Source organism: Anomaloglossus baeobatrachus, chromosome 8, assembly GCF_048569485.1.
Source record: "Anomaloglossus baeobatrachus isolate aAnoBae1 chromosome 8, aAnoBae1.hap1, whole genome shotgun sequence".
In the NCBI taxonomy this organism is placed as follows: Eukaryota; Metazoa; Chordata; class Amphibia; order Anura; family Aromobatidae; genus Anomaloglossus; species Anomaloglossus baeobatrachus.
The window spans coordinates 68,721,914-68,734,543 of record NC_134360.1 but is presented as its reverse complement, the minus strand read 5'-3'; the positions used below and the strand labels follow the sequence as shown (position 1 = coordinate 68,734,543).

The window sequence follows — 12,630 nt, the reverse complement described above, 5'->3', positions numbered from 1 at the left end:
CCTGGTATGTACCCCATTCTGGTAAGTATGTCCCCCATCCTTGTAAATACGTCCCCCATCCTGGTAAGCATGTCTCTGTCCTGGTATATATGTTCCCTATCCTGGTAAATATGTCCCCCGTCCTACTATACAGTGCTGTGAAAAAGTGTTTACCCCCTTCCTGATTTCTTACTCTTTTGCAGGTTTATCACACTTAAATGTTTCAGATCACCACACAAATTTAAATATTTGACAAACACAAGTAAACACAAAATGCAGATTATTAATGAAGGTCTCTATTATTAAGGGAAAAAGGAGCATGCGCTGCTTCAGTATGTCACAGTACATGTTGGCAATCATGGTTCCTCAATGAACTGTAGCTCCCAACAGCCAGAAGCACTCATGCAGCCCCAAACCATGACACTCCCACCATCATGCCTGACTGTAGGCAGGACACACTTGTCTTTGTACTCCGCATGCTTGACACCATCTGAACCAAATAAGTTTATCTTGATCTCATCAGCCCACAGGACATGGCTCCAGTAATCCATGTCCTTAGTCTGCTTATCTTCAGCAAACTGCAGACTTTCTTGTACATCAGATTTAGAAGGGGCTTCTTTCTGGGTAGATGTCTATGCCGACCAATTTGAGGCGGTGTATGGTCTAAGCACTGACAGGTGGACCAACCCCTGTAACCTCTGCAGCAATGCTGGCAGTATTCATATGTCTATTTTGAAAAGAAAACCTCTGGATGCGATGCTGAGCACGTGCACTCAACTTCCTTGGACAGCCATGGCGATGCCTGTTCTCAGTGGAACCTTTCTTGTTAAACCGCTGTATGGTTTTGCCAGTGGCAGAGAACCTACCGCTGGGCGCCTAGGAGGGTGAGTGTGCCTGAAACTCCCAGCAGGTGGTCATTGTCCTATGGCGGAGCGCTGTGCCTTTAGATGTAGCAGATCTGGAATCATCGTGGGACATAGTATGGATTACGTCAGACTTGGGTGTTTTGGGAGTTAATAAATTGGAGAAAGAGGGTGGTTTTTTGCATTTTATTTCAAATAAAAAAAATTTTCCGTGTTTGGGTTTATTTCTTCTCACTTACAGATTAGTAATGGGGGGGTCTCATAGACCCCTCCCATTACTAATCTAGGGCTTAGTGGCAGCTGTGGGCTGTTATTAACCCCTTATTACCCCATCTAATGGATGTGGCAATCCTGGGAGGCTGCAGGTTGCTATTTTTAGGCTTGGGGGCCCAATAAGCATGGTTCTCCTTCCCCCTGAGAAAACCAGCCCTAAGCTGTTGGGTTTTACCTTGTCTGGGCATCAAAATTGGGTGGACCTCACAGTGTTTTTTTAAATTATTTATTTATTTAAATAATTTAAATTACAAAAAAAAGCTACATGCAGTTTTTCTTATTTTGATATACAACCAAGATAAGCGCATGGCTGGAGACTGGAATGCTCAGGCTGGTTATTGGTCCCCCCAGCCTAAAAATAGCAGCCATATGCTTTATCTGTGCTGGGTATCATAATATGGGGGAATCCTACTCCAAATTTTTTTAAATTAATTTTACACCACGATAGTGACACCCACACAAAGTCTGTGATTGGTTGCAGTCCATTGCTGTCACACAGGCTGTAGGTGCGTCTGACTGCAACCAATCAGAGATGCGGGGACTGCCGGTGTCCGGTAGAAGCCGTGAATATGGATGAGCAATAATGAGCTGCCCGTGGAAGAAGAGTGAGTGGCCCGGAAGCAGTTACAGCTGTGCCGGAGACTCGGTAAGTATAATGCGCTTGCTTGATTCTTATTTTCTTTATTTTTTATTTTATTTCCCGAGTTGCCGCATCCAGATCATTACCAGGAGTTCTCTGAAAATTCCGGTCCCGGATTTGGCACTTTGGTACATTTGAAACCGCGCGCATTCAAACTTTTAAAGTCCGGGTCCTCCGATCACTATTCATAAATCAATAGTACACTCAATATAAGCACTTTTGTAATATATCTAATCAGAGAAATCTGCTTCTTTCCTCTCCTGGGCTGAAGTTTAATTTTCAATTCCTCTTTAAAATTTGTACAGTCTGTAATCAGTGAAGACACATTTTCTTCTTGCTGAGACAGGAGATGAGAATTACGGTACTGATTTTAAAATTATGCCAAATTCTAAAAAGACAGTTACAGCACTCCATATACCTTTTATGAGCACCATCTGTCATCTATCGCAGTAAGGCTATGTGCGCACGTTAAGTATTTGGTGCAGAAATTTTCTGCGTCATATCTGCACCTTCTGGCAGAAAAATGCACCAAAAAACACATACGCTTTTGGTGCGTTTTTTTTTTTTTCTAATGAAGTCAATGGGTGGAAGGGCTAAAAAAATGCAAAAAAAAAGCACCAACAATGGACATGCTGCAGAATATATTCTGCACCAAATCTGCAAGGAGAAAATAAGAAACATGCACAGAATTTCAGAATTCTCATTGGCCTTGCTGGCATCAAATCTGCATCAAAAATGCACTGTGCCTTATGGGAAAGTCTGTATCCACTTCAGGCAGATTTTACCCATGAACTGAGAATTTTGAGAATGACTGATCAGGAGGAGAAGGTAGTGGAGTTCTCTGATAAGATATATGACAGTTTCTTATTTTCACGTGTACTATTTATGAAGACTAATTAAAAGGACGGTTACTCTTTAACTGCTTTTGATGTATGGATTTCAAGCATGAGCACAATACTAGAAAACTATAGGAGCAATATGAAAGTTAATGTTTCATAAAATTCCAAGAGTTAACGACCCATTGTTAATATATGTCTCGAGTCAGGTTCACGTTAGGAGGCTCTGTCTCAGACGCTGTTGTTATTCCAGAACAAATAATGACTCATGTTTGGAATTTTTTTCCGGCCACTTGATGGACATCCTAAAATAAATTTGATAGGGTCCCTGGCATTAAATTCTGTTATTCTTATTAAAATGCTATCAACAAGGAACTTTCTTTTACTGACTGTAATGTAGACAGATCTGGGACAGTCTATTCCTGCTAGCTCCACTTTATACTGTCAGATTCCTTTTTAAAAGGGATGTCCGGGCTTGGGGAACAAGTCTGCAGTTACTCTTATGTGACTGCCGACTTGTGGATCCTCACAGTGTGTAGTGTGCGCAGTGTCAGAATTCTTTGGTGCCGGCGCCATGTGACGGCAAGAATGCGACTTGCATACTTCTGGCCACATTCTGACTAGACTTATCTGTCCTCATTCAATTCAATTGTATTGAGAGAGACTGTGCACATGTAGTTGCCTCCTGACCAAATGTATGCAAATCGCATTATTGCGATCATATGCCCATCTGCTGCAAGTGCTGGCACTGGAGAATCCTGACAGCATGCACACTGCGCGCTGTGAAGATTCACAAGGCTGCAGTCACATAGAGTGACTGCAGACTTGTACTGGCCAACCAATTTAAATCACCTAGACACATGAGATGACTATATTCTACACAGCTGATTTGTCACCTAATGTGACTGCAACAGAGCAAGGGAAAGATGGCTCCTATACTGTCCCTCACACTAGGGGGCTTTAGGCTATCCCTGTCCTCAGGGTTACCCCTAATGGTGAAAATACCTGAAGCTCGTGCCTGGCTATACCCCTGACCAGAGCTAATCTGTCTGCCCGCCCAGGAAAGGAAGAGGCAGGAGTGTGATGGAAACATAGATGTAGAGAGACAGGGAAAAATAGAAACTCAGACACACTGCAATTTCACAGGAAAGGAAAAAACAATAAGAAATTAAAGATAGCAAAAGAAATAAGGCAGCAACAAAAGGACAATAAGGGTTAACAACAACTGCTCAAAGCAATAATGCACAACAACCACCAGTAAGTTTGGATCAAACCACCTCCCCAGACCAGTATAGACAAGCTATAGCTGGCACTAATGGAAGTGTCCAGCCACCATATATAGGAGGGGTCTGAACATGACTAGCTCTCACATAGAATGTGACTAAAGGAGATTAACTAGCAGAACAGCATAGATTAACTCTTGCTAGCCTGCCTAGGACCTACAAGTCTGTGGTTTAACTCTCGAGTCTCCCTGCATCACAGACATTAGAGAAGTTAGAAAGCAGAATGCAAGAATCTGACGTTTATACAGTCCTGACGCCGCCATGACAGTCAGCGATACTTGCTAAAGCCTCCTTGTGACACTTACTACTAACTAGGATGTAAACTGGCAGGGGTTTCCGTGAAGGGCTAAATAGAGTGGTTAGGGGCTCAGTCAAAGGCCAAGGGAGAAACTAAAGGTGTGTGCAGATTTGTTTTTGATCCGTGTGATTTCTCACAAAACCTGAAGAGTTCCCAGATGCAAGCAAAGTGAATGAGCATACTAAAGTGTTATACTCACATTGAGTATTTTCTCCTTGCAGATTTGGTGCATATTTAAATCTGCAGCATGTCATCTCTTTATGCATTTTTGACAAATTTCACCCATATTAATTTATGGGAAAAATGTGGCCCAAAAACCAGTGGAAAAACGCGTGTTTTTGCCTCTGTGTTTTTCCTGCCATATGTCCAAATTTTAGAGGAACCTTCCACTCTTTTTCAATGATGTCAAAATATTTGTAATAACATATGCCATGTTGAGGCTAATAACAGAGAGTAATAGGATGAGGGTTTCCAGGCCGCGCCAATGACAATCAACGTTAAGCTGTTAGATTAATGTTGCTTTTTATTCCAATTACAGGTCTACGCGTTTCGGAAGGCACCCCTTCCTTCTTCAGGACCAGATGGCAAGAAAACATCAAATTTGCTGTCCAGAAAAGCCTTACAGCACTATATACCCCAGTGGGTCTTGGTAGATTTGCAGTGGTATGATTCTCCTTCCATTTCAATATGATCGCTTGCACGGTGCTCCTTGGGATGTTTAAAGTTTTGGAAATATTTTTGTAACCAAATCCAGCTTTAAACTTCTCCACAACAGTATCATGGACCTGCATGTTGTATTCCTTGGTCTTCATGATGCTCTCTGCGCTTTAAACAGAACACTAAGGCGGGCTTTGCACGTTGCGACATCGCAAGCCGATGCTGCGATGTCGCATGCGATACGATATCGTGTGATAGCTGGCGTAGCAAAAATTATCGCTACGCCAGCTTCACATGCACTCACCTGCCCTGCGACCGTCACTCTGGCCGGCGACCCGCCTCCTTCCTAAGGGGGCAGGTCGTGCGGCGTCATAGCGACGTCACACAGCAGGCGGCCAATAGCGGCGGAGGGGCGGAGATGAGCAGGATGTAAACATCCCGCCCACCTCCGTCCTTCCGCATAGCCGCCGGCGGCAGGTAAGGAGATGTTCCTCGCTCCCGCGGCTTCATACACAGCGATGTGTGCTGCCGCAGGAACGAGGAACAACATCGTACCTGTCGCGGCACCGGCATTATGGAAATGTCGGTGAATGCAACGATGATACGATAACGACGTTTTTGCGCTCGTTCATCGTATCATCTAGCATTTACACAATACGATGTCGAAAGTGACGCCGGATGTGCGTCACTTTCGATTTGGCCCCACCGGCATCGCACGTGCGATGTCGCAACGTGCAAAGCCGCCCTAAGACTATCACAGAGCAGGTGCATTTATACGGAGACTTGATTACACACAGGTGGCTTATATTTATCATCATCAGTCATTTAGGACAACATTGGATCATTCAGAGATCCTCAGTGATCTTCTGGAGTGAGTTTGCTGCACTGAAAGTAAAAGGGGCCGAATAAAATTGCACGTCACAATTTTCAGTTTATTCTTTTTTTTACAAAAGTTTAAAATAAGCAATACATTTCGTTCAACTTCACAATTGTGTCCCACTTGTTGTTGATTCTTCACCATAACATTAAAATTTTTATCTTTGTTTGAAGCCTGAAATGTGGAAAACGGCTGAAAAATGCAAGGGGGCCGAATACTTTCGCAAGGCACTGTATATATATTTATTTATTTTTATTTTATTTTATTTTTTTTATTTTTTTTGTGGAAACTCGCTGTTAGAAAGTCACTATACTTAGTTAAAATGATTTACCCTTGATATGACCTGTCATTCTCTCCAGCCTGGCATCTTTTTGTCATCGCACTAAATTACTCCAGTTTCCTAATTTTGTTTTATATAAACTATAGAGCACTAAAACAAGTGGACCCGGTGTATAAAGAATATACTATGCAGGAGCAAGTTAACACTTTGCTTCCGAAAATACATGAAAAAGTGATATTTCTTACTGAAAAGCACCATTGTCTTAGATACAGTGCCCTTTTTTATGGGGATGAACTATTCATCAGTCAACTTGTACGGAGAAACATGAGAGGTTTGTACTGAGTTTCTCCGCACATTCATGGAAGTCTAGTTCATACCAACTTTTTCTCATCTCACTGAGCTTATATATAAATAATGCAACTGTGTCCTGAGAACAGTGGATTTCATGTGCTGGGACTTACCCGGAGCCAGAAAGTGGAATGAGGGCAAATGAGAGGGGCTTAGATTACAGAGGACCATTCATTTGTAGAACTAGGAAAAACAACCCATTATACCCGCTGGCATATCCTTCCTGGACGGATGACACGTGTGGCTCTAAACTGTACCACTATTTCTACAGGACCCTACATGTGTGATCACCGTCTTAGGCCTCTGCCACACTCACGTGTAAAAAACGTACGTTTGGTGTAGTCCGTTTTTTGTGTCCGTGTTCCGTATTTGCAGTCCGTTTTTCCCCTCCGTGTGGTGTCCGTATGCATATCGTGTGTCATACGTGTGTACGTGTGTGCGTTTTCCTGTGCGTGAAATACGTCAGTGTGTGTTCCATGTGCAGTCCGTTTTTTGTGCGTGTTTCACATGTTTCACACATTGAGATAATGGTGATTACTTGGAATTAAATGACACATAGGTGTATGTGATTAGGACATAAATATAAGTTAACTATAAACTGTTTCCTGCTTGTATTATGCCTTGGAGCACCTATGTGTTGAGACAAAATTGTCGCAATGCCATTATCCACGGAGGCCTTAGTGTTTTTATGTTGGATTATATCTCGTCGTTTTGGCGTTCGACGCCACATGTTGCAATATGATAATGTAAGAAGAACCAGATTGTGGGTGCATCCACTAATGATGATGCGGCCTATGCATGGTCATTTCCATACTTTATTTTTTGAGTTACGGAATTTCCCAGATAAGTTTTTTTCATACTGCCGGTTGTCAGTTGAGAGTTTTGATTACTTACTAAATATTTTACGACCTCATTTGCAACATCAGGACACTTGGATGCGGCTTTCCATTTCCCCAGAGGAGAGATTTATGGTGACTCTGAGGTATTATATTTGTTATTTTTGTAATTTGTGTAAATGTGTTATTTTTCACATTGAAATGTGTAATTGATCTTTATTGATCTAATCTCATTTTTGATTCAATGTTTCTGTTTTCTTATGATTGTTTTAATTTAAAAAAACATAGTGTTAATTGTAAATCATTGTTTGTCTTGTTTTCATAGATTCTTGGCGACTGGTCAATCTTTTAGTGCTTTACATTTTGATTTTTTGTTGGGGAGATCAACCATTGCCGTTATAGTACGTCACACATGCGACATGATATGGCAACATTTAAAAGAACAAATGATGCCTCAGCCAAACAGAGAAGATTGGTTGAAAATCTCTAAGGGCTTCAAGGACTCTGTTGACTTTCCTAACTGCATAGGAGCTTTGGATGGCAAGCATTTCAGAGTAAAAAAGCCACCAAACTCTGGGTCACGTTATTTCAATTTTCATAAGTTTTTTTCCGTTGTTATTTTGGCATTGGTTGACACAGAATACCGTTTTATTTATGCAGACATTGGGGCCTATGGTAGTGCCTCAGATGCCCGTATTTTCCGTTCATCAAGATTAGCCCAACGCCTGCAAGAAAATTCATTATTGATCCCCCCTCCAGTTGCCCTACCTGGTACATCTGGACCGTTGGCACCATATGTGATGGTAGCAGATGCAGGATTTGCATTATCAAAACATGTTATGCGACCATATCCAAGGAGATCCATTGATGACAGGAAACAGTACTTTAATAATCGGCTAACTAAAGCAAGACGTTATGTGGAGTGTGCATTTGGTATTTTAGCTAACAAATGGCGCATTTATCAGACAACGATTCAGTTGCAGCCAACCTTTGTCACATCTGTACTCAAGGCTACCATAGTGCTTCACAATTACTGTCGGATACATGAAGGAGGAACTTATGTGGATGATGAATTTCAGATAAACCATGTTGTTAATCCCACAGGTGAACCTATGTCTCATAATTCCGTGACATCTGGTTTACAAATTAGAAATTTATTTACTGATTACTTTAATTGTTTTGATGATACTAATAATAGTGATGATTGTTAAGATTGTGATGGTTTTTTGTTGATAAAAATATAAATTTTTTTTATTATAGGAACTTGGTTAAATTTTCTCAACATCTAAGAGCTTAAATCAAACTAGTATTAAAGGGCAAATGCGTTAATCATAAACTGACATTTCTGTTAGCAACATGGTTTTCTGAATGTTGTATGTATGTGTATGTACATTTCTGTGTTACTATCATGTTTTAGGAAACTTATTTTAAACTTACAACATTAATAATGTTAATCGTCTATTGAAAAAATGCAATATTATTAATAAATATCAATAATAAACATGTTTCTTTTCTTCAAAAACAGAATCTTTTATTAAGAATAAGCATATTAATCCATAAAGTAAGGATGTTATTTTTTCACATCCACATTAAAAATGTACATATTGTTCATCTTGTGTTAAATTTTTCTAAATGTAAATTTTGATGGTATTCTTCATAACATACAAAATATACTTTACATACAAGAGTAATTGTAAAGAAAATGTGTGCATTGCTTACAATGTTGAAAAATGTCGGCCAATTAAGTTGCTATCATGTTGGACATTGACATAGACCAAAAAATTGTAAACTGTGTTTTCAGAATATTAGAACTAATCTAACCATCAAATTGGTTGGGTAAAAATGTGTTCATAAAATTACAAAAATAAAGGCCATAAAACATATATGTGATCCGTCACTAAGTATAATCACACATGTTTTTTAAATCTTTTCAACTCTGAGTTTGCACATTTTTGGAAATCCCTCTTTTTTAACATTTTGACACATTCATCAGATTTGTTGTTTGATTGTTAAGATTAACAAAAATGTGCATCACAAGTCAACAAGATCTTCTAGTGAAGTAACCTGAGTGTTGCTGAGTATGTTGTTTTGTGTGGCCTCAGAAATGGTATTTTCAGGAATGGAAGCAGTTGTTTGCTGAACAACATTCCTATTACTAGCTACAGTAGTGTGTGGAACAGTCTGTTGCATGCTGGTTTGTCCCAACACATTGCCTGTGGTTGAGTACACCTGTGGATCTACATGGGTAATTGGGTATTGTGTGTGTGTATGTTGTTGACCTTGAGGATAGTTGACTGATGTTTGTAAGTGTGGTGTAGGTAACATAGTTGAGATTGGATAATGAGGCATCATGAATGATTGTGGGTATGTTGAACCTGGAAACAAATTAGGTAAACCACCAATATTTGTGGGTTGAGTAAAGTAACTAGTAGTTTGAGTTGGTTGTAAATTCATATAGTTCATGGGTTGCTGTGAGGTAGCACTTTGTACAGTGCTTAAGGCACCAGTATTGGTTGCAACATACCCTTGTCTAATTGGTGTTGGGAATAACGTACTTGAAGCAATTGAAGGTTGTCCAGATTGTTGTAATAGTGGATTATTGACTATTACAGTTGCCATTGTTGTTTGTGTTGAAATTGTATTTTGATTGTCTGTTGTGTTTGGGACTGTATGTTGTTGCATAATGGTACGCCAATTTTCTATGGCCTCATACACTCTCACTGGTTCCTGTTCTGCCTGACTAGCTGACAGTAGGGTAAGCATAGCAGCTCTTACACGTTCCTGCCTATCTGAAGGAATTTTGGTTAAGCTAGTAGATAAAGACCGACAAAAACGCTCGGCATCTGTTTCTGGAATTAAAGTGTTCATTATGTGAATAATGCGTGTGTCAATTATTTCCGGTAAGGATCTCATTTCCTCAGGTCTGCGGATTCTTCTTGCACGTAGAGGTTGTGGTGCAAAACGTGGAAGTACATTTGTTTGTGTTGATTGTGTAGCTGGTGTGGTTGTTTGTTGCGTTGATGAGCCTTGGGTGTTGGTTTGTGCACTCTCTGTCCCACCCTCATGTGATTCATTTGCTGCATCTTGTTGAGTCTCAGGAATTTCAATGTCTTCTCTGGCAGGTTCTTGTTCTGATGCTGAGGTGGCTGTAGCAGAGGGACCTGCTGTTGGTTCATCATCTGATTCGTCAAGATTATCCTCCGTTCTATAAGAAATGAAAAAACAGATTACAATCTTAACATTTATCTTTGTCCAATTATCTTCAGGGGGTTCTTTTTTTTTTTTTTTTTAAACAAAAAAAAAACTTACTGTGTAACTTCTAAGATGGGTGCTAGGAAGCTTATTTGTTCATAATAAATATATCTGCGTTTGCGGCCTTGGCTGGATGAGGATGGTATAGGGTTGTACTCCCTTCGGTACTGATCACGGGCTGAACGCCAACGCCTTTTTACCAAGTCAACTGTGGAAAATAAAAAAATATGTCACTTGCAACATTCTCCATAAATCTGCACACATTAATTTAAATAATGTTTGCGAAATGTAATATACAATTTAACACAATTATGTTGGTCAAATACTTTGGATTAAATATAATTTATTTAGATATTCTTCATTCAAAAACATGTTTAGACATTCACACATAACCAAATAATATTTCTGAATAATTATATTTTAAGTAATTGTCATCTATATTTAAATTATAATTTGGTGTTTTTGCAATGACATTTGGCTATCAATTACTAGAAATATTATTTGATACATGTAGGTAATGATATTGACATGTCATTTTAAACAATTTTATTTTAAAAAAAAAAAAAAACAAGATTTTCAATTGTGATACTAAATTTAGACTAATACAACAGGGAATTTAAAAACACATGACAGTTTAATCAGTTAATTAAGTAAATTCATGAAGAATTCCAAGTCAGATTACAAATTTAAGTATACTTTGATTTTTGACACTTATGAAAGTTTGGTGATACTATGAAAAAATTGTACAGGAACTCAATATATTGAGTAGTACATATACCAATTCTTCTCATAGGATTTTACACTAAAAGACAACATAACTATGCCAAAACAATCACAGTTTGAAAGTATGAAAAAATCCAAATATAGATATTACATAAATAACTATAAAAAAATACAACAACTTACCATATTTAGCACGCTTTGCAGGAGAACATCTAGACCATGCATTATTGGGGTACACTTCCTCAGCTACTTGATTCCAATGGCGCTCAACTGTCAGTCGGTCATGGTAACCATCTACACGTGTATCCCATAATGGTGGGTGAGTCTCGACAGCTGTTATAAGTTTCTCCGTGTCCACCCGTGGTGCCATTATTATATTTCGAAGACGAAAGTTTGCTCAAAATAGATCTTGCAATACACAGAACTACAACTTCTTGCTTGCTCACTCCTTCTGCAAATGCACAGTTAGTTTTGTGCAAAAAAATATGTTAGCTACGCCACCTGAAAGTATTTCAGAGTGTAACAAACTTTCTAATTAAAACACGGACACGGACCACACGGATAGCATACGGAGGCCATCCGTATCACGTACGTGTAAACACGGACCCATAGGATTTAATGGATCCGTGAGGACGTGATGCCGGTGGAAAACGGACATGTCAGCGCTTTTTCGACACGCTCAAACGTACGCACGGAACGGACACACGCTCCGTGCGCAAACACTGACGTGAGGCTTTTTAGATTAAAAATAGTATGTCAACATCAGCACGTGTCTCCGGTACGTGCAAAAAATGCCAAAAACGTACCGGAGGCACGGATGTGTGGCGCAGGCCTTAGGCTGTATTCAGATGTCATCTATGGGCTTTTCCAAGTATTTGTCTTCTGATTTTTATGCAGGGGGGGTTCTAAAGCGATAAAACGTGACGTTTGTGCAGTCACATATGACTTCATCCAATTTTTTTTTTTAGACCACATGAAAAATTTATGTATCTGGATAGAAAAAAAATAACAGATTTGTGTTATATAGCCATCAACGACTAGAAGGTAAATAAATATATATGCTATTGCCGTCTCTGCAAAAGTCCCATGTCTAAAAATATCAAATGAGTTAATAGATAGCTCTTACTAGTAAAGACCGTGAGGGAAAAAAATCAAAACTCCAGAATTGCTCTTTTTTGGTCACTGCACCTCCCCCGAAAAGTGTAATAAAAAGCGATCAAAATGTTTTATGTGCCCAACAAAAACTACAGCTTGTCACACAGAAACAAGCCCTAATACATCTATGTAGACGAAAAAGTGAAGACCTATTCGAAGGAGCGAAGGAAGAAGGCCTGATTCATCATTGTATTTGTGTCTCTTTTGTGTATTTTTGGTGTTTTTCACCTGTTTTTAATTCATGCCTAATTCTTTTTTCAATTTGCATCATTTTTAAAACCTATTTTGTATGTGTAAACCTGTTCCGTTTTTTTGCAATTTATGGGTCTA

The 12,630-nt window shown here is 39.4% G+C and overlaps 1 protein-coding gene across 1 annotated transcript; it reads right to left on the bottom strand.

Moving 5' to 3' along the window:
* Window positions 1-8,703: 8,703 nt before the first annotated feature.
* LOC142249227 (uncharacterized) lies at window positions 8,704-11,536 on the bottom strand. Its single transcript, XM_075320841.1, has 3 exons — window positions 11,329-11,536; window positions 10,480-10,630; window positions 8,704-10,375 (listed from the first exon to the last, which is right to left on the bottom strand). Exons 1-3 carry the CDS (start codon window positions 11,513-11,515, stop codon window positions 9,202-9,204), a joined length of 1,512 nt encoding a protein of 503 aa, XP_075176956.1. The 5' UTR covers window positions 11,516-11,536; the 3' UTR covers window positions 8,704-9,201.
* Window positions 11,537-12,630: the final 1,094 nt, after the last annotated feature.

What these genes read in the sequence shown, in the direction of transcription:
- LOC142249227 (XM_075320841.1), bottom strand. Translation starts at nt 11,515, where the DNA reads ATGGCACCACGGGTGGACACGGAGAAACTTATAACAGCTGTCGAGACT. An exon ending in TGCAAAGCGTGCTAAATATG is followed by an intron (nt 10,631 to 11,328) that starts GTAAGTTGTTGT and finishes TATTTTCCACAG; the next exon opens with TTGACTTGGTAAAAAGGCGT. An exon ending in CCCATCTTAGAAGTTACACA is followed by an intron (nt 10,376 to 10,479) that starts GTAAGTTTTTTT and finishes CATTTCTTATAG; the next exon opens with AACGGAGGATAATCTTGACG.